This window comes from Microtus ochrogaster, unplaced genomic scaffold, assembly GCF_000317375.1.
Source record: "Microtus ochrogaster isolate Prairie Vole_2 unplaced genomic scaffold, MicOch1.0 UNK5, whole genome shotgun sequence".
Lineage (NCBI taxonomy): Eukaryota > Metazoa > Chordata > Mammalia > Rodentia > Cricetidae > Microtus > Microtus ochrogaster.
The window spans coordinates 4,653,948-4,676,157 of record NW_004949103.1 but is presented as its reverse complement, the minus strand read 5'-3'; the positions used below and the strand labels follow the sequence as shown (position 1 = coordinate 4,676,157).

The following is a 22,210-nucleotide window of genomic DNA, read 5'->3' as shown; positions in this document are numbered from 1 at the left end:
GAATATTTGAAATTCACCTTAAGAGATAATAAGCAAAGTCTGAAGACAAAGAACAGAATGTAGGCAATCCATGAAGCATCAATGTGAGATGGGTGACTTCTGTACCCCACTCACAGGTAGCTTCTGTAAAGAACCCCAGTGATACACATCCCCCTGATAAAAGCTTCTCAAAGGGTAAGAATCACCAGGAGAGGAAAGCCTGCTGTACCAGATGAAGCAAGTCCAGGTTCCGTGTGATCGGGGATGTACCTCTTACAATGGCAATGGCCCTACTGGTCTCCACCCAGCAAGTGTCAAGTTCAGGAGATGGGTTGGAGGGTCAGGGCTGGGTGAGATGGTAGGATGTATAAATTTTTCCTAACAGTGGACATTAGAATTACTGCAAAGTAATCTGGCATATCTACTAATTATTAAAATATTTTCTCTTACAATTGTATTCTCTTACAATTTCTACTTCTGAAAATTTAGTCCATAAAATTAAATTGCATAAAATTGAAACCGTAGTTCCTGAAGACTACAGAGAGTGACATCTTGGTTACCTTGGTTACTTTCCTTGTCATGGAGACCGCATATGTGACAGAAAGCAGCTTCCAGAAGGTTGGGGCTTGCAGTTCCAGGAGTAAAGTCCATTGTGGCAGAGAAGTCAAGGGGGTTGGGGGACATGGGAAGGCTGGTCATAGGGTGTCCAATCAGGAAGCAAAGAGACCTAAAGTACTCCTCTGACTTCCTCTCTTCTCATTTTTATTTATTCTGGGCCTCCAGCCTATAAGATGATACTCCACACATCTAGGGTGGGCCTTCCCTCCTCTGTCAAACCTCTCTAGAAACACCCACATGGAAATACCTAGAGATGTGTCTCCTGGTGTAGGAGGTCCTTCTGTCTATGTGTTGCTTTTATTGCTTAATAAAAAACTGCTTTGAGCCTATGGCAAAGAAGAACAGAACCTGGCAGGGAAAGCTAGGCTGAGAAGCCATGGATCCTTCATCTGAGATGGACGCCAGTTAGAATCTTGGTGGTAAATCACAGCCACATGGCGATACACAGATTAATGGAGATGGGTTGAATTGGGATGTAGGAGTTAGCTGGTGGGAAGTTGGAGATAATGGGCCAAGCAATGATTTGATTAATACAGTTTCTGTGTGGTTATTTTGGGGCTAAGCTAGCCGGGCAGCTGGGACAAACAAGCGGCCCCCTCCCTACTATAGTCTCCCAGGTAATTCTAAATCCAATCAGATTGATGATGAAGATTGGCCATCACAGGTGTTCATTAAAGTGTTATCTGTCTATGGAAACATATAAATAAAATCTATTAAAAAAAGATTAAGGACCAGGTGTGCTGTTGCTTTCGTCTCAGTGCTCAGGAATTAGAGGCAGCTTGATCTCTATGAATTCAAGGCCAGTCTGGTCTATATAAGGAGTTCTAGGACAGCCAGGGCTATGTAAAGAGACCTTGTTCCCCCCTCCAAAAAAAAAAACAGTAAAAGATTGGTTAAATTAACTGAAATATACCCATGTTATAGAATCATGTGGTTATTTAATAGGATTTGGGGGACTGTACCCCTATTCCTAGAGCTGTATTAGTATGCTAAACAATGAGAACACCTTGCAGAAGTGTATCAAATTATCCCATGATGATAGAACAGAAATTATCCTATGCTTATAGAACTATGTATATCTAGCTAATTTTATTTTAGGGCAACATAGGAATATACTAGATTGTTACACACAAAAATGAGTTCCAAGTGAGTATCCTGTGGACTGGCTAACTAAGACATTGTCCTTTAGGGGACGTCTTAGTTAGGGTTTCTTTTGCTTTGACAAAACACCATGACCATAAAGCAGCTGAGGCTTCTCCCTCTCTGATGACTCTAGCTTGTGTCAAGTTGACACACAAACCAGTCAGTACAGGGGGCTTCCAATACATGGAAAAAATGAATTCTGGGAGCTCTGAGTGTTTTATTTGTGCCATAAAATATATTTTCAAGACAGTACACAAAGGATTCAGTAAATAACACACCAGCCACTGTACTGAGAATTTAGTATATGAAAGTTGAGTTAAGATAAATGTGATGTTTTGTCTCGAATCTCCTCCTATCCGGTACTATCCAGTACCACGCAGATACTGTTTGAAGAGAACAAGAAAATGCCAAAACTCCTGTTCATGTCATAGAGCAGAAGAATTGGGCCACACCCAAGAACAGGGAGAAAACTTTAGGTCTGTGCAAGTTCAGCTTCCCCAAGTTTTGCACCTGTTTGTGCATCTCACAGTATTCACAGAGACCCTGCAAGAGGGCTCAACACAGGGAGTGAAAATCTTCCACCCTTCAGAGATTAGTGCAGTCATGTGACTGGCTGTGGCCAATCGAATATAAGAAAGTATTTGTAGGTACTGGAAGATTTTGAAATACTTGGTAAAGGCAACTTTGTCCCTCTTCCCCGGCAGCTGCCACACATCAACCAGTGGTTGCTTTGTCAGCCCTGTCGTTGGACAAAAGATTAACAAACAGTATCTTCAGCCAATTCGTGGTGGGCAGAGAGTGTAAGAAGAAAAATACACCTTTGTCTTCTTAAACAACTCTGGGAAGTGTTGGTTCCTGCAGTCGGGCAATATGGAGGCCAAGTTCAGCTCTCAATGTGAGCTCCCTTACAAGTTTCCTACAAAAGTTCTCCCATCTCATCCTCATGGCAACCTGATGGAGAAAAATTCTATCGTTTTCCCCTCCATCCCCTCAGACAAGAAACTCTAGAGAGGACAGAAGCCCTCTCTCGGTGCTCAGATTTTGTCTGGGAACTTCAAGCATGCCCCTGCTTTAGTGCCTCAAGCTGCGTTCTTTCTTTCTTTTTTTTTTCTTTCAGTTTATAAAGGGTGACTCCATTTGGCGGGAATCCTTGTCCTATGATAACCCTACTTAGTACCTTAGAGGCACTGTACCTCTAAGGGGAAACCAAACCAGTGTTGACTTATTTTGTACAGGAGAACGAAAAACAGCGAAGTTAGCAATTACAACCATGAGTAGCATAGAACACAGGATGTGATGGTGGACACTTTAGGAAGGTCAAAGGTGAAGTATGTCAGAGGCCCTACTGGGGGGGGGTACTGGGGGGGCAATAACAGAAGTGTAAGTCTGGTGCCCAGTGGTGCAGAGGGGAGCTAGCAGGAAAACTGACTTGGGAGGCTCACTGGCACCTGGGACCATTCCTAAAACTGCAGGGTCCTTGGAAGACCAGTAGGGAGAAGCCCATTAGCTTTGTAGCAGGACAATTTCTGAATGCAGGACGGATGACCGGTGAGAGGAAGTCTGGGATGAGCCTAGACCTTCCTGCAGCCAAGGCCCAGTCCTCCCCCAGTTCCTGCTTCTCCACAACCCTAATCACAAGTGATTATGCTGACAATCCTAAAACCCATGGTGAGGAGAAGATTTCACTGAGTTTTTACAAACACCACGGCTACCACCACCCCTGTGCGAAGTCTCCTTGCCTTCTGAACCTACACTTTAGCACCAATCCGAGGACGGCCCTTGTCACCCACCACGTTTCACGTAGCCTTGATCTAAGTGACACTGATGGCTCTGGCATTTCCGCTCTGGAAGCCTGGCAAACTGGGTGTCAGGCATTGTGCTAGATCCTGTGACTTCTGGGAACAAAACAGTTGTAGACTTCGCGGAGCTGACAGCCCAGAGGCCGGCAGCTCAGGTCTATTTGAGTGAACTGCCAACCTGGGTGTGGAGAGAGCACCTTGGGAGCCTCTCCAAGGGAGCCCTGGGTTATCTCCAAGTGAAGCGTGTTCAGCTCCCAAAGCTTTAAAAAAGACACAAAACAAAACAAACAACAACCACAACAACAAAAGCAAAAAACTAAAGCCACTCGACTCATCCCGGGTTTGGCCAAAGGATCTGCGCGGCAGGTGGTAGCGGGCAGATCAGTGAGCAGTGGCTGGAGCTCTATACCTCGAAGCCGGGATCGCCAGCCCTGTAGCGACGCCTCGGGCCACCGGCAGTACTGCAGCTCCCGCGCCGCCCGGTCTACCAGCCGCGCATGCCCGGTGTGACCGTCAAGGCACGCTCCAGCAGTTCCAGCAACTGCAGGAGTTATGCCTTTGGGCGCACCAAAAGAGACTGGATCGCCACGGTCCAGCGAGAGAGGGCTGCAGGAAAGTGGTCCACAGACCCGGCGCCTGGACATCCCTAAGGGAAGGTTGCTCCTAGGAACAGCATCTCAGAGACCCGAGGTAATCTGCCCAGGGTCACACAGCTGGGAACAGATTCTACAGCTTCTATTGCCCTCGCCTTGCGACTCGGTCTTCAGAAAAGCCGCATCATTGAGCACTAGGTTTGAAAAGAACTGGGGCAAGCTGTTCCTGTACGTCTTTCAGTTTATGCTGTCTTAAAGATTTGAGTGGGCATGGGAATGTTGGTGTGAACACTCCGGCCTCTGTGCAAGAGACCATGTCTTTTCCAAAGGGCACTCACCGTGAGGTTAGTCATATAGTATTTGGAAGTGCTAGCCGCCACTAGAGAAAATATAACCGACTGGTGTGGTGTGTAGTAAAGAACAGAGCTATGGCCAGGCTGACAGGACGCAAAGGCTCATGGATTCCCTCTTTTGGTCCACCTGTTCTTGGCAGAGTTTGAAAAGAACTACACCTGAAGGTACAGCTTTCAAGTACCCGCAAGCTCCAACTCCCCGCTGCTCTTCCTTTCTTCCCCAGGCATCCCCGGATCCTGCCCCCCCCCCCTTCAGGTCTTTGTGCGTGCTCTCCCTGCTGCCGGTGGCACTTTTCATCTGCACACCACCAGAAATACCATTCCTGGGAGCCTTCCACTGTCCCACCGTCATCCTTCCTCCCGCTTTGCGTTCGTCCCAATCTGACTGCCCAGTTTCATTTCCCTTTGTCATAAAGCATTACTGTACAGGTTTGTGCAGCCACAACCCTGTTCAAAGTGACTGTCCCCTGAGGTAAAGTCAACCCTTCTGGCTGAGGCTCTCCGCTCCCATCATCCAAAGACTGGTACATTCACGCCTCTCCTACAGCTGGCATTTACGACAAGAAGGGAGGTCATTTCTGAAGACTGTGTGACATAGATTTGTTTAGCATTTCTGGATGTTAGAAGTAGGAGGGTGTGGTGGCATTCACCTCTAATTCCAGCACGTGGGGTTCGCCAGAGTTGGAGGCCAGCCTGGTCTACACACTGGATTCCATGCTAGCTAGGGGTACATAGATACTTTGTCTCAAACAAAACAAACAAGCCTGATGGGTCAAGCTGTCTGCAGGGTCATGTGCCCTCCAAAGCTTTCAAGAGAAGTGGATCCTTTTCTTAGTTCTTGCAGCCTCTGGCCTCCTCTGCTGGTTTTGATTGACTATGCAAACATAATCCCAGTTTCTGCCCGGTTTCCATGTTGTCTTCTGTGTATCTATGCCTTTCCTGGCCTCTCAGATTCTTTTGTCCTCTTCTTCCAAGGACACTTACCATACTGGGCAAGGACCCACCCTAATGACTTCATTTTAATAGGGTTTCATGCATAAAGACCTTTTCCCAATAAGGCCCCGTTCACAGGAACCATGGCAATGGACTTCAGCGTCTTTCTGTAGAGCACAATTCAATCCACATTGGAAGGGATCTTGGGCAAATTATTCTAGCGGGTGAGGAAGATGGAGAGAAAGAAGGCGTGAGTGGTAGGAACAGAATGTGCAGCTGAGAATTTCTGATTAACTCACCCCCTGCTCCCCGTCAAGAGACTCTGGAGGAGTAACACTTGAACTCTTGTGGTCTTATGAAACCCAGTCTGTACCCTGGCTGGCCCTTTTCCCAGGCTGCAGATACTGCATCTCCAACCCCCCTGCAAAACAGCTTTATCTCACCACACCGGAACCTCTGAGAATTGCAAGACTTTTCAGACCCTTCTCATCTGCCTAGGGCTGTGACAGTCTAGACCAGGGCTTCCCAACCTTCCTAATGCTGTAACCTTTTAATGCAGTTCCTCTTGCTGTGGTGACCCCGAAACCATAAAATCGTTTCGTTGTTTCTTCACAACCACAATTTTGTTACTGTTACGGATCATGATGTAAATATCTGATATTCAGGATAACCAATGTACAACTCCAAAGCAGGGGAGGGCCAGAGCTGCAGGTTTGAGAAGCACTGGGCAAGATTTTGTCTAGTTAAACACTGATAGCTGCCTGTGGGAGCAGTCCCAATGGTGACTAGATTTTACATGAGAAACCAAGGTTCTGGCAGGGTAGTGAACAGGCCTATAGGAACGAACCCCAGAGAAACTTCCAGACAACCCAAAGGCAGCCTTCTCTCAGTTCCATGTGACTGAAGAAGATGGGGCTGTGATGTATGGGTAAGAATGACAAGGGGGGTGCAATGCTTTGAGCTGAAAAATTCTCTAACCCTTGGACTTCTGGTTCTTCAATACATAACTGATTTTCCTGAGTGTGGTTCCTTGTGTCACTAGGGGTTCTCAGGCATGACCAGGACAGGCTCTCAATGTTCTCCTCATCATTAGCCTACTCTTGAGGGAGACTTTGAACTCTGGACCCATTTGTTTTTCCTTTAGCTTAGCAGGAGGGAGAGGGAGAGAGAAAACAGGAGAAGCTCCCTTATCAGGGTATGATCAAAGGCATTGCCTCAATGATTTGCTCTCTGCCCAGATTTTCTATGTCCAGCGTCTACTCTTCCAGGGACTGGGGGCCTGCCCAGCAGTTGGTATTGTGACTGCCTGCTCTTCCCAAACTCCATTCACCCATTAGATTTTGCCAAAGCCCTGCATCTTCTCCCAGCTTACTACCGATGCCTTGGAGCTGACCTCCACCGCCCAGAGGAAGGAACAGGAAACCAGTCTTGGCTTCTTTTCTTTCTAGAGCTTTGAAGAGAACGTCTGCCTCTTGTCCATGGATCTGTATTTCACAGCGACACTGTCCCTTGCCACCATCTGTTCTTGCTGGAGTGGGGGCAGCTTTATTTTGTGGGGAGCGGCATCGGAGTTGCTGACTGCGCGGGGCCGATCTGGGGGGGTGGCCATGTGATTCCCTTCCTCCCTCAGATTTGGGGTAGTCTCTTATCCAGTAGACTGTAGGTGCGCACCCCTGTGAAAGGGGGTCGTTTACCTGCTTACATGATTGGAACGCAGGAGGTAAATGCAAACTCCGGCACTAACAGCTCGTAGCATCTGCTGACTGTTCCCCCATCAATCATGTCCCTGCTCGGACTGTCACAACGTGCACTAGATGAGGCCTTATACGTCAAATACAATCTTCTCAGCTTTAGAAATGGCTTGAGTCTGCGCTTCCATATCTAAGGCCCAGCAGCAAGCTGTATCCAAATCTAGGGCTGCGGGCCCAACTCCTTCACTAGGACGCTCCAGGAAGCTATGATGACTGAGGCTTGTCATCGCTTCACTTACTTGCTGGAGAACTTCAAGCTCCTTGAGGGTAAGCGCCAAATCCACCCTCAGCAGACAGGACCCAGCGCAGGACAGATGCCCATGGATGTTCTACTAGACCCAAAGGGAAGAGGGTTCAGTTCTTTCCAGAGGAGGCTGCGGAGTGTGCTGGGCTGAGCGATGCAGACACTACACTCTTTTGGTGCAAACGACTAGATTCAAGCCCCAAGCTCAGAGCCCACAGCCCAGGGCAGGGAAGGGGCAACCTCAGGAGCCCGCCTCTCCGCTGCAGTCGCGCCGCACTACGCACGCGCGTCGCCGGCCCGGCTCCGCCCCCCGGGTAGGGACCTACAGCGGGCACGGCGGCGGCGGTCTGCGGGCGGCAGCCGGCGGTGTAGGTTCCTGTCCGTCCGCGGGGATCTGGGACCGTGCGGTGCCGCGGCGTCCGGGTGAGTGGCTGTGCGGGACCTGGGCGGGCGGGGTCGGGTGTGGCTCCCCGGTCCCACGAGCTCGCCTCCGGCCCGAGGCGCCTCCCGTCGGGCTAGGCGGGTCGGGTGGGAGACCCACGGCCCATCCTGCGGCCTTTGTGCAGCGCCGGCTCAGCCTGGCGACTCTGCGCGCCGGGTGGCTGAGCCGGCTTTTTAAATGATGCCTCAAACCCGAGCAGGAAGTGTCGTCAGGAGGCCATTTTTAAAGCCTCTCGGCCTCAGAGGCTGTCTTGAGGCGGCTTTAGCTTTCGGCTTTTGGAAGACACCCCATCTGCGTCTGGCTGACCCTCAGGGACGCGACGGTGCGGGCTCTCTCGTACCCGCGCCTCACTCAGCGCCGTGCGGCGCCCTGGCCTCGCCCGGGAGAGCGTGCATCCCTGCGAGCGCGCCAACAATAAACTTGAGGACCACGCTGGCATTGTCTTTGGAGCGGGTGTCGGGGTGGGCCTGCCCACAGAGGACCTAATTGTGGGTGGGATGCGGCTGGTGTCACCTTTTGTGGGACAGCTCCATCACAGCTTTTCAGTTTGATCTTGTTGCTTGGGGTTGAGGGTGGATGCAGATGAAGGCTAGGGAAAGAGTGCAGAAGAGGGGAAAGAACCAGTGCAAAGTTTATGACCCGAAAAGGGAAAACCAAAAGATAGAAGAAGATATCGAACTCCCCTTATGATTGTTGGGAATTTGACATATCCTTTTAAACTACTTCTGCTCTTAAAAAAATAGAATACCAACGATATTTATCATAAAAACTTGAAACATCAAGCACATTGTCCTATTGAAAAGTAGCCTACCAACCCAACTCAATGTTGTATTTGAGGCCTTAAAAACATTACCTTAAGTTTAGAATTGAAATCGCCTTATAAGAAAATTCCCTGGGTGCCAATAACTTGCAGCACTTGGCTACAGAAGAGAAGCCAGCTCGCTTGGAAAAGTGTCTCTGTCCCTCTAAATTGCACAAAGTTAAGCCCAATCCAGGACTATATAGGAGAGCATGCCCTTGCTGAGGATTCTTGAAGCCTGGTAAGTATGTTTGAAGCGTCATATCCAGCTTTTTACATTGTTGGCATTATCTTTATCCAATACAAGCATTTATTAAAGATTTTTTTTTTGTCTTGGATCTGGTAGTGAGCCCTGATAAGGCTAACACATATGACAGGCCCAGCCATGTTATAGTGGTGGCTATCGAAGAGTAAAGGAGAGCCTTGCCTTGTTTCTTGGTTTCCTCCTGAATCGCTGATTTTCACGCCCATTTAAAGAAACCTATATATTCTTTCTTATCTATCTGCCTTTAAATAAGAGGGTCTGTGACAGTGTTAGTGCAAGAGGCAGAACAAAGAGCAGGTTAATAATTGTCGCTGCGAAGGCTGCCATTTTCTTCGCTCCTTCCCTTATCCTCTGAGCCAGTCCAACGGTGGGCTTTTCATGTCCAAGTGTGCTGTTGCTGGGGTCAGCGGGGTCCTGCCCAGTGATGATTTTCCCTGCCTTGATTGTTCCTAAACCACCTTTGATCTCCGCTGCATACTGTTGCTACCCTGCAAATCCAGCCGCCTACAGAGAAGTGCCTGGAGCCATCTAATCCAGGACCACTCCTTCACGGTTGGGAGTGGGAGACACAGGATAATCTGGGAAGGTTTCTGAACCTGTCATGTGCCCTAAGGGCGCCATCCATTGCAATTAGGTCACAGGGTTAAGCTTAGATTGGCTGCCATTGAGAAGCACTTGGAAGGTTTATTCTGTCTTTCCTACAATAAATGTATCCAGGAGACCACAGCTTGTAGATCCCACACTTATACCCCAGTGTCTGACTCTGTTGCAGGCCTATTGGCGCAGCCCTGGCTTCTGTGCCTACATGTCTATACCAGGGTTGACGTCCTGAGACCTATGGTCCTCAGTATCTGAGAAGGCCTGAAAAAGAAGGAAGAGCCACCGAGACTTGCTACACTCTTGACTTCTGGGCCTGAAAGAACAGTGCCCAAGAAATCAGGGATCCTGCCTGCGACCTGAGTTCACAAGACAAGAGTTTGGACTGAATGCTGGCTGCTATCACTTCCCACATCATTGTGACCTAGAAAAGTCACATACCACCACCTCCAGGCCTGTCGTTTTGAAAGAAGCAGGTAATTAAGTTTTGCTTCAAAGCATGTCCAGTCACAGAGCCTGCCCCTACAGCCACCCTTCCTGACCAGGGCCAAAGTGCTGTGGCATGGGACTGAGAGCACCCTGCTCAGCTTCCTGATAACAGGATCCACATTGAATTTGCCCATTTACTTCCAAGTCCAGTCAGACTCCTTAGGGACAGCAGCCCATACAGAGGTGGGGCTAGTATGGTCCTCGTCTTTGCCTTTTGTACGTGGCCAAATACTGCCCAAATATTTGTCATGCCCAATACTGTGGAGGGAGAGTGGGAGCGTTTAGATTACTGAGATCTTCACACCTCACGAGCACCTTGGTGTTTCCAAGGTTGTGTTGCAAAGCCTTGACTCTTGTGATTTTAGGCCCTGTCACTACCCTGAGGCTGTGGCCTAGCCCCACCTCTACTGTGAGGTCTACAGAGTAAGAGTTTTCCTTGCCATCCCTACTACCCTGCACCTGTAATACGGGTGGTCTCCAACCCAAGTTGCATATTAGAACCTTTTTTTTTTTTTTTGGTTTTTCGAGACAGGGTTTCTCTGTGGCTTTGGAGCCTGTCCTGGAACTAACTCTTGTAGACCAGGCTGGTCTCGAACTCACAGAGATCCGCCTGCCTCTGCCTCCCAAGTGTTGGGATTAAAGGCGTGCGCCACCACTGCCGGGCTCTTTTTTTGGTTTTTTGAGACAGGGTTTCACAGTAGCTTGGCGCCTGTCCTGGAACCAGGCTGGCCTTGAACTCACAGAGACCCACCCACCTCTGCCTCCCCGAGTGATGGGGGATTAAAGGCGAGTGATGGGGGATTAAAGGCGTGTGCCACCACTGCCCAGTTTGAACCAGTTTCAAAGCCTTGTAGACTTGTTTCTGGATTCTGCCCTGCCCCTGCCAGTATCTCAATTGCAACCCTGTCTGAGGAATAGGACTCGGGCAGCAGCAATTCTCAAAGCTTCCTCAGTAACTTCCTTTAAACACTCTGGCCTTATCCAGACCATATTTGCCTTAATGTAGGCAAAGCCAGTGATTCCCCTGTGTAGAAGAAAAGATTTCTTCTCTTTCATAAAACTCTCTGGTCTACAAATTTAGGGGTTTTTGAGGCAAATAAAAGGTAACGAGGGAACTACAAAAATGTTGTTCATACTAAATATCTTTAATGGATATTTAAATGTTTGAAATCCGAAATTTGGATGATACCACTTGGTCGTGTGTGTGTGCATGTGTATGATTCACATATGATCTGATGCTAATAAGCGTATTTGCTCATTAGCGTTTTCTTTTTCACATTTAAGCTACAAGTTTTAAACTCAAAGGATTCCAACCCTATTCTTACTCTTAAACTGTCGGGAGAAGTAACGCATAAAATCCCCTTTGTTCTCTGCTGTAGAGTTTGCTGATGCTCTCTGCAGAGCCAATTCCTCCTTCAGTCCTGGGGAGCAGTACCTGGGCGCGCCTCGCTGCCTAGCAAGTCCTCTGTGTGTGGACCTTTCCCTCAGCCACCTCTTTTGTTCATTTTTATAGTTTCTGCTCCTCAGAGCTTTACTAGACTCTTCGACTTAAAGGGTCTTGCCAAAATATTGGCATTTCCTGACCAGACAGGCTCTTTGGTATTAGCCAGTTGCATTTGGTTTTTGTTCGTTCATCCTCACACCAGCCATGTGGTCAATTGTCCCACTTTTACAACCACAGGAACTGTTAAGCTAGGTTAAAAGTCTAGAAAACCACACAGCTGGCTAGCAAGCCAGAGACCCACCTGCCTTTTGACCCTTGACCTTGGTTTCTCAAGATCCTGTGCTCTGCACTCTTAGAATTGTCCAGCACTGAGAAAGCACCTAGGCTGTCACAGCCGTCTGGCTCTGTTCTGTTGCCCCAGCAATACACCCACTTTCAGAAGACAGTGGGATCCCCGGGGGCGATGTGTTGTCAGTGACATTTGCACATGCTTTTTGTCATCCAGGTGGCAGTCAGTCTTAATCATTCCTGAGTGCAAAGTGCTTCAGCATGAAGAGTCCATTGTGTGATTTGCATTGCCTGTTTAGGCCGCTTTCCCACCTGCCCAGTTCTGATTTGTGATCATTGAAGTACTCACCCAGGCGGTGACATGACACGCTTTTTATAAGTCTAATGTTGACATCTTCCCCATCCACATGCCACTGGGCATTATGGGGTCAAATAGTTCTAAAGGGATCACTGAAAGGGACAGGCGAGACGAGTCATAAGCAGAAGGAATGCATAGGTACAGCTTGTGAGTGTCACCCTGTCCCTTGCCTGGCAGTGGAGAGAAAGAAATCACTTCTCAAAGGATCCAGCCAAGAAGGGCTGAAAAGTTAAACATCCAGCAGATCCTTTGTTCTTCCTGTTCAGAGCACAGTCCCTGCCCTAGTGATGGATGTGGGCGGAGCCACAGTAAGGAATAGTTCTGGATCAGAATGTCTACAGAAAGCTACTTGAGTTTGTTTCCCAGTCAAAACAGATATAGCCAGTCATCCATCCTGTGCGCCAATGGGTGTGATCCAGTATGCAGCTACGTTCTTTCCTCACTGACATCCAGATGGGACATTTGCTGCCCACCTGTGTCAAGAGGGTAGGGAAAGGTCACCTGGTTGAGTAACTGACACCATTGCCAAGGGTAGTGTGCAGTGTCTTATGCTGAAAACTGTCCTATTACCACTGAAGCTGACAAACAGTTTCTACCAGGATCAGTTTAGGCTGTGCAACCAAAAAGAATTAAAATGTAAAGTGACTCAGCTATGTTCTGGAGAGAGCCATGGTCAGGCAGCTGAGAAACCAATGCTTGGCATAAGGTCTTCATTAAAAATGTAGAGTAACATTGAATGAGCCCAGGTGAGTCAAGGGCTCTCCTAACACATCGCACCTGCATTGTGGTAGCGCCTCTTACTGCCGACTGTGTGGTGTCGGCTGGGAGCAGCGTGCCCAGTTCACACACACTGCTCTTTAAAACCCTGCATTGTTTCTCCAAGGATAATGTGGGACCTAGGCTTCCACGCTGGCCCTCTCTGATCTGTTGGACACTAGTAATCATTAAGGTGCCGTACGCTTCCTTCTGAGTGATGGGCGCAAACTTTGTCTTTGACTAGCTTTTGTGTCACTGAACTGGAGCTTCAGGGTAAATTTTTTACACTTAATGTTCCTCTAATACGTGTGTAAGAAATCAAGTGAGTTCAAAAGAATTCTGTTAAAAATGCAGGGGGGAAAAAACCTCACCCTTAGTGCATGCAAATAAACTCCCACCCCTGCCTCAGTGCAGAGACCAAGTTTACGGTACACAAAACTATATATGACGGTTGCTATAGATAATTGTGTTATTTAAAGGCTTCTTATATCCTGCTAAGTCATTTATTATGGGAAACAGTGTTAAATGGATGTCCTACTGTGCCATTAAGTTAATAATGCTGAGCTCTTCTGAGTTATCTGGGGGGAAAAAAAAGTGAAGTTTTGCCCTAGGAGCTGTGCCTTTGGAGGTCAGTAGACTCTGCTGCTGACATGTGGGGTGCCTTCAGCGCTGAGTGCATACATGTACAGTCCTCTGTCTGCAGTGTCTTCTGTCATCCAGTCCATTGACAGCAACTTGCCAAGGATTCAGCTTTCCAGGTAGTTGGGTGTGAATCAAACGAAGGACCCTGTGTGTAAGGAAGGAGGTATTGGCTGTACCTGAGAAGTGTTTTGTCCATTGCAGCCACCGTCCTTCTCCTATTCGTTGCCTCTGCTTACCCTTTCCTTGAGGCATTAAGACTGGAACTGAGTTCTCTCCTGAACTTCAACATACAAGTTGCAAAGGTTCAGCTAGAACTTTTTAAAGAAACCTCGCTCTTTCCTACTTCGAGGGGGAGAAGTGGTGGTATTGTTCTAAGGACTGTTTAAAAGTGTAGAAGACACTGTGAAATGGTTCACAGCCCAGATGTCTGCCTTCTCTGTACAAGGATGTGTGCTGATCAATCTTTATGTCCCATTTGAGAACCCTTGTTCTCAAGGAGTCTTAATTTCAAATCTCCCAACTTATGATAGTTGAGCCTAGCACGCTGTGACTTCACACAGTATAGGTGCAGCGTGCATTCAGCAGGAATCACACTTCTGGGTTTGTTTTTTAACCTTTTATCAGGCTAGCCATGTGCAACACAGCCCTGTTGTGATGTCCGGTGGCAGCAGGGATCTGGAGCTCATGGTCAGCCATGCTGTCATAAGTGTAAGCCGTGAACTGTATCCAAAATTGAAATGACCTACTCATTATAACTATCTAACTGTGTGCTATGCTATGCTGTGCTGTAAGCCTGGTATATTAAATTCATGTTTCACTTAGCATATTTTTAATTTGTGGTGGGTCATAAACCTCTTGGAAATTGGGGAGCATATAGAACAGCTTAGATGTTTTGCAGAGATGGTGCCACAGGACCCTGCTGTTCCCCAGCCACTTGGTGCTGGCCTGATTGTTTTAGAGACACTTCTTCAGGATGCTCTCTGCTTCTCACTAACTGTCACAGATGTGCTGGCTAAATCCACTTCAAGTCTTGTTAGGACTTGAGAACATCACTGCTTCCCTACATGACTCTTTGAGGTTGTGAAGGTGTGAAAACATGAATGTGTACCAATGTAATCCTGGCTGGTGTGGTTCTTCCCCTGCAGGAAGCTTTGCAGGTGGGCTTCTCTGAGAACCACTTCAGTTAATGTTTGCCAAAAGAGGTGCTGCATTGAAAGCATCAACAAGCAAGCCATGGGGGGCCAGCACTTCAATTAGCGCCCCCACCAGCACCACTGCCACCTATATTAGAAGTTTATCAGGCTGGTAGATAAGAACATTGGGTAGAGACCAGGTGCAGATCTTTGGAACAGAACTGAGAACCAAGGACTGCCTGGCAAGAAGCAGGCTGGGCTGTGCAGGTTACTGACTGGCCCATCAAGAGTAAGTCCTTTGTTTCCCTGCAAGTCAGTTGAAGATGAGTTACAGGGAAGCTTCTTCATTTTTATCTCAGGGTACATTGTTGACAATGAGAACAGAATTCCACCTGAAGAGGGAAGGATGTGGGAGCTCAGAGGATCCTCTGTGTCCCAGGTGGAGGTGTTCGGAGGGCTTGAACAGGTCTGGGATCTGGCGATTTCAGCCGTGGCTTTTGTCAGGGTTACCCGGTGCCTTAGCTGATGCTGCTTTAACAGCCGTATCTCCTGAGAGGGAATACATCCCAGGAATGTCGGTGTCTGCATGTCTCGTAGGCTCCTCCAGCTTCAGGACCACTGGACATGAACCCTATTCCCTGACTTCAGCCTCTGCATTCTATGGCTCTGTGATTTTCCAGGCTCTGCTTGCAGTTGTGGTGTCTACACAGAGTTGCTGGCGAGAACATCTTGAAGATGCTCGTGTTGCTAAATTATAAAGTCTGGTTTCAGAGACCAGCAGCCTCAGGCTTGGGAAGCTAGTCCAGGCTTATGCCCTAGAGATGAGCAAACAGGTGCACATAGGTCACTGTGGAGGTGACTTTGTGTATGGCAGGAGTACTAGGAGACAATGAGGAAATTTGTTCAGATGTTGTGGGCGTGGTTTGTTTGTTTAGGATCATAAAAGACCAGCTTCCAGCAGATTCCAAGCAAGTATTGTTGGGCTTCTAGTTTGTATCTTCCAAGTAAAGTTTCTATACGTTGTATATTCCCAGTCCCCGTGTAACACGTGCATGAGCATGATGGATCTTACTTGTTCTAGAAGATACGTGTTTCTGCTCTTGTTCTAATCCAAGGCCTTGTGGCCCACAGCTGCCGCTTAGTCCTTTGTAGGCTCTAGTCCTCCCGCATCACTGCACGCCATTGAATATAAATCTGAGTGTCGTTCCACTGACCCAGTCCCTCTCCCAGCTCTGTCACAAATGCAGGAAGAACTGCCATCCTGTGAGGCTGTGTCCCATTCTGGTCATCCTGCAGCCCCCACCTCAATTTCTTGCTAATTCTCCAAGTGCTCCAGGCCCACTTCCTACAGATCCTGGCCCTCTCTGCTTGACACATCCTTTTTTTCTGGACTTCCACAGAGCTTAGTCCCTGGCTGCCGCAGGTCTGTATGCAGATGTGGCTCCCCGTTCTCAGTCTTTCCTGGATGCCCTCCTTCCGCCAATCCCTCCGCCTCCCTGGATGAACTCCCTATCCTCTTCACCTTGCTTTTTGATATTTCTTTACCAGTTTTTTTTTTCTTAAACTGTCATTTGACCACCAAATATATGAACCATGCTCCCAAATGTGGACTTCATAAGTGGAAGACAGTGGTACATAGTTTTTAAACATTTTTAAATTCTTCGCATGTAAACACATGCCACGGAACATATGTGGTAGTCAGAAAGCAACTTCCAGGAATGGGTCTTCTCCTACCATGTGGGTTCTGAAAGTGGAACCCAGGCCGTCAGTGTATTTACCCATTGAACCGTCTCTTGATCACTGCCCTTCAGGTTACGGACAGAGCCTCACACCTGATGGAGGCCATGAAGATGGTAAAGAAATTGCTATGTTTGAGACAGTGTTGCTGGCTTCTCCACTTGTGCAAACCGAGTGGGTGTGTGAGTAAGAGTTGCTATAATGCAGGTGCATGTGTGAACAACTTACCATAAGACCTGTCTCCACCACTTGGTGACGCACACGTCAAGGCTGAGCTGGCAGTGTCTTCTATGATGCTTTCTGAGGATCATCTGAAGCTACCTGTGGTCACTGTCAATAAACAAAACATTCAGAGGTGATCCTGAGCTACTGGTGAGAATCCTCCAGGTAGCTCTGGCTCCCAGTTGATGTGGGCTAGAGAATGTTCCTAGTTTAGCCTTGCCAACATGCTTGTGTTTGTGTTTGTCCTTCTAGTCTCTGTGGGGATTCCCTGTGACGTTCCCACAGCGTCATGCTGGCACAGTGGAAATAGTGGTAGCTTAGCCAAGCTATGAGCCTCTGTACTAATCATGCTTTATGGTCTTTTCCTGTAGTGTTGCCTGGAAACAGAATTGAAAGCATACTGCGGTTCATGTATTTCCTGTGAAAGGACACAAATTGATCGTTACGCATTTGCCAAGAAGTGTCTGCGGCTCCACCAGTCACTGGGTGTGCGGGAAGGATGTCTACAGAGGACTTTATCAAATGACATCTTCGATTTCAGCTGGCTATGTGGGTATGCAGATAAAGAAGATGAAGGACATCGGAGAACAGCTGTATACCACACAAGTGAATGGTGGACCAAGTTCTTTGACCATGTCCCCCAAACAGCCTAGTTGTACTAGAGCAACGCGGCCAGACAGACAGGAAGCACAAACCTTACTGTACCAAGGCTCAGAGGCTGAGACGACCACACTGACCATTGCTACCTGTGTACAGTGCAAAAGTGTTCACAAGATCCCGCCTCAAGACTTAAGGAAGGGCCCTGGGCAGAACCAGAAGGAAGACGCTTTTGTCTGCTTCAAATGCAGCCTTCGCACGATACCTACCCAGCTTCATTTTGTGAACAATAACCCCGCTGCTGTTCTTGTCAGAAATGAGACCGAAACCATCTCAAGCCCTGTAAATAACAAATTTAAGGTTAGGAACTTCAAGCCGGGGAAATTCTACTGTGACAAATGTCGCTTCTCCACAAAGGACCCGCTGCAGTACAGAAAGCACACACTGCAGCATGAGGAGATCAAGTTCATCTGCTCCCACTGCAGCTACATCTCCTACACGAAGGGCGAGTTCCAGAGGCACCTGGTGAAGCACACAGGCGTCTTCCCGTACCGCTGTGAGTACTGTGACTACGGCGCCATCCGCAATGACTACATTGTCAAGCACAGGAGGAGGGTCCATGAGAGGGCCGGTGCCAAACGACCATTCAAAACCGTTGCCAAGCTGGAGCCCAAGAGAACCAACATTGCAAAGCAAAGCACAGAACTCTCGAAGGCCCCCAGTCCCAGGACTACCTTCCAGAACAAGTTGTCAGAGCAGCTATCTCGTTTCTCTCTCCACACAAGCAAAGACAAGACACACAGCGTGATGCTGTTACCTGAGCTAAAGAAGTACCAGAAAGATGTAGTGTGTATTCCCAACAAAATGGCCCTGTCAGAGCCAAGCGAGGTGAGCCTGTTAGGGAATAAGAATAACGTTGAGGTGGAAGTCCTGTCTCCCTTGAAGGAGCCTGTGCAGGCGGGTATGCCGCTGACAGTCATGGCTCCCTCGGAGCTGGTGGTCCCCACCAACTGTCTAGCCCAGTTGATCGATGTGAAGGTCGTCAATGGCACACAGCAGCTGGTGCTTAAACTGTTTCCGTTAGAAGAAAACACCCGCCTTGACACAGGCAAAGGAGATGGAGGGACCTCCATCTGTACTATTACAGAGAAGGGCTCAGGGGGACAGAGAAAGATGCTCTCTACAGAAGCAGCGAGGTCGCTAGCAATGGAAGGGAATGCTGGAGAGTTTGTGGGCCTTGATCGGCTGCACTCTTTAGTTCAGAAACAACTAAAAAATGTGAAGTGGGTCAAGTCTTGCAATTTCTTCATGCCCAGTTCTGGTGTGCCCAGTCATCAAGATTCTTTTCTCAGCTCCGAGACAATTAAAGATTTGCAGAAAAGTCACAGTTTGTGTCCACCTAGAGCCCTTCCCTCTGCTGTCTTAAAAGGCCATTCTCCAGCCTCTGTACAAAGCAGTGTTGCCTGCGGTCCTGGAGCCACAGTGAACCCTTTCTTGAGTAAATCAGCAGTTCCTTTGGCTGAAGAAGGAAGGGGTTCCCACAGTGACTCCTGGCAGCTCCTTCCCCTCACCTCGTTGCCTGCAAAGGTTCCCTTCTCTGGAGAGAAGGGCATTCTGCCTAGAGGTGAAAGTGACTTAGAAGCCAGGAATCGGACTAGTTGTCCTGAAACAATGGTTCCCTCTGACAAGAAGCTGGAAGACAAACAGGTAGAAAACAAGGCAGTGGGAAATAGAGGCCAGGTTTCCTCTGCACAGAAAAAAGAGTACTTACACATAAACATTACTGGGGAAGATAAACTGAGGTCCCAACAGCCTGGGGATCAGCCTGAACAGCCGAAGAATTCTGAAAAGACAGGTAACACATTTGAGGGTCCAATCATCTCGTCAGTATTTTCTTTGAGCTCTGGATCTGAAAATGTGCCAGAGGGCATTAAGTGGAATAATTCAACAACCAAAATAAAGTCCATCGAACTGCTTCGCAGAAAGATCGCACAGTTAATTGAGTCGTGTGGCAAGCCCTCCTCTTTGTCTGCCAGTGGTGCTCAGCGACGGTCCATAGGGCAGGCACCCAAGCTGGCTTCAAAAGCAGCTCCCAAGGGCAGTCAGGAAATGAGTGTGTCTCTTACTGGCCCTGGCCCTAGTTCCGACCCTTCCGTAGGTCCTCTCCAAAATCCTCAGAATGAAGGCAGTATGGCTGGCAGCGGGCAGCTTGCTCAGCAGCAGATCTGCCCCAAGTTTGCCGGTGGTGACGATGGGAAAATGGAGAGCGGAGTGACCAGAAAGACTCCTGTAGCGACTCCAGTGCTGATCCCCAAAGGGGCCGTGTTGAGGGTCCTGAACTCTTCTGAAGATGCCCGCATCATCGAGGCCACCTGCGACACACCTGTCAGCATACCCTGCAGTGAAGCCCAGTTAGAACCGCTTCCGTTCTGCCCTGTGAAACAGACCAGCTCAGGCTCCCAGCCTTTGGCGTGCAGACGCGGGTCGGCAGACATGTCCCCCAATCTGGAGACATCTCTTCGGCCCAAATCTAAAAAGGAAGACTCTATCTGCGGTAGTACCCCTAAGAAAATCATCCCCGTGTACAGCACACAGACAGGGAACAATGACTCCAGCAGGCAAGGGAGGCCCATTTCTAGGAACCTGACCCTAAGCAAGACTAAAACCAAGCAAGTGAGCTCAGCCAAGAAAAAAAGCAAGCTGCAGGTGGATCCCAGCCGCGGCCTCAAAGACCCTTCCTTTTTTCAGGTCGCCAGGCAGCTGCGACTCATAGCTGCCAGGCCAGATCAGTTGATCAAATGTCCCCGTCGGAACCAGCCGGTCGTCGTACTAAACCATCCTGACGTGGACTCCCCCGAAGTGAGCAACGTGATGAAGGTCATAAACAAGTACCGAGGCAATGTCCTCAAGGTTGTGCTCTCCGAGAGGACTCGGTGTCAGCTGGGCGTCCGGCGGCACCACGCGCGCCTGACCTACCAGACCGCAGACGAGGCGAGCCACATGAAGAGGCAGATGATGCTGAAAATGAAGCTGAAGAAGGTTCACAAGAACAACTACCAGGTGGTGGGCTCCCTGCCCGACGACCCTGCCCAGTGCGTGTTTAAGTGCTGGTTCTGTGGGCGGCTCTACGAAGACCAGGAAGAGTGGATGAGCCACGGCCAGCGGCATCTGATAGAGGCCACCAGAGACTGGGATATTCTTTCTTCAAAGGGCAAATGAGTCAGAATTGGTCTTTGAAGCAAATTGGTTTTCTTCTAGTATTTGTGGCTTAGGGTCTCACCCTAGACTCTCAATGCAGTAGGAGGGGTTTGCTTTTTTCCCCAGAGTCACCATAGAAAGGTTGAGAACCCCTTACCTGAGCTCTGTGGCTGGGCTAGGAGAGGTGGGAGACCCCTGAAATTCTGTTTTCTGTTGAAAGGAAATAACGCTCTCCACAGGTTTTTGGTGGCATCTGAGGCCTTTCTTACTTAGTGTTTATTTTTTTTTTCTGAATAGACACTTCTTTCATAAACCATTTAGAGGGGCAGGTTTATGATTGACAGGCTTCTTGGATAAATGCTACTGAAGAGATCAGCCTGTGTTTTGGTGCACACCTCCACTCTGATTTTGCTTTGACTCTTTCAGAATGTTTGGCACATGATAGAAATTTTCTACTTGATGGGCCATTTTAAATTTGGTTAGAAAATACACTGTGTTTGCCCCTCCCACTCTGAGGACTAACAGTGTTCTGCAAAGCCACGAGCTTCGCTGTCCCTGGTTGTGTGTCAGCAGCAGGTGTTAGCAGAAGAAAAGACAGACTTTTCAGTATTTAGGTTTTGCCTGCTTATTGGTAATAGTTGGATAGGGGATGTGTAATTGTTTTTTGTTGTTGTTGTTAGGTAAAGAAGGAAAGATACATAAAGTTTAGTCTGCTCCACCAAACATAAAGGGCCACTTTAAAATGTGAAGGAGCAGATCCATTAAAACACAAGCCTCGGCAGTGCCATTCCAAGTGTACTTGAAAGCAGGCTGTGACGGGCCTGCTGTGGCTGGCTTCTCACCCGGGGGTCCTTGCAGAGCCCCACGGGAGGCCACCACTCTTAAGTATAGAATCCTAGGGCTGTTCCCCAGGCCAGAGCAGTTCTCCCTTTGGCCCTTTCTGAGCAGGTTCTCCTGGGGACGAGCATAGCCTCTGTCTGAGACCCAGAACATATTTCCTCATGAACATGAACACTAGCGACTTCAGGAATCAACCACATGGAAAGAGAAGCCCTCTGTCTGCAGAGGCGTTAGGAACACTACCCGTTCTCAGTGCGAGGAACGGAGCACTCCTAGTCTAGCCACAGATGCTCTCTTCTTGCTCACCTCGACTCCACTAGGAGGTGTCAAGACCAGCCAGTCCACAAGGCACTCGTGCACACTGGGCGAAAGCCTATCTCCTGCATGGGTAGGGCTTCCTGGGCCAGGGCAGCTCAGGCGAGGGGGGGCATCACAGGCCACCCCTCTTGAGGCTGTCCATCCTTAAGGACTTAGTGGTGCTGAGTGGGACTGGGGTGAGGGCTGGGTAGATAGGAAATGGTTCGGTGACTTCTAGTCTACTGGGTAAGCAGACTTCCTGCCTTTGCCTTAGCACACGGCAAACTCATCCTCACAGTTGGGATTGTACTCCTTTCACGTTTGTTTTCATTATAAATACATGGATTTTCTTAGGTATGATTTAATACCTGATCATTTTTAATTGATAATTTTAATTTAAAAGTTGCATTTTTATATATGTGTATATATGTGTACACATATAAATATTTTTTACCATATGCAAATTGCAACAGCTAATTTTCTGATTTCCTATTTTATAATGATACATGAGCTGGGAAAATATAAAGCTTTTATATTCTAGAAATAATTTATTTTGAAAGAACATTTTTACAATGGTTTCATCTCATTTTTAGAAAATGAAAGCACAGTAAGTGGTGGGAGCTGATTCCTATGAGCAGACGGGAGTAAACAACCGCTGTGGTCATTGTATTGTGGCATCTAGTCATGCTTGGT

At 48.3% G+C, this 22,210-nt stretch overlaps 1 protein-coding gene across 2 annotated transcripts; it reads left to right on the top strand.

Moving 5' to 3' along the window:
- The first annotated feature begins 7,718 nt into the window (after positions 1–7,718).
- On the top strand, positions 7,719–21,918 carry Znf518b (zinc finger protein 518B). Of its 2 annotated transcripts, XM_005365969.2 has the most exons (3): positions 7,720–7,836; positions 9,692–9,992; positions 16,957–21,918. In XM_005365969.2, exon 3 carries the CDS (start codon positions 17,108–17,110, stop codon positions 20,399–20,401), a length of 3,294 nt encoding a protein of 1,097 aa, XP_005366026.1. In that variant the 5' UTR covers positions 7,720–7,836; positions 9,692–9,992; positions 16,957–17,107; the 3' UTR covers positions 20,402–21,918. The 2 variants fall into 2 exon arrangements, with proteins under 2 accessions (XP_026644475.1, XP_005366026.1); XM_026788674.1 differs by lacking the exon at positions 9,692–9,992 and having other exon boundaries at positions 7,719–7,836.
- Positions 21,919–22,210: the final 292 nt, after the last annotated feature.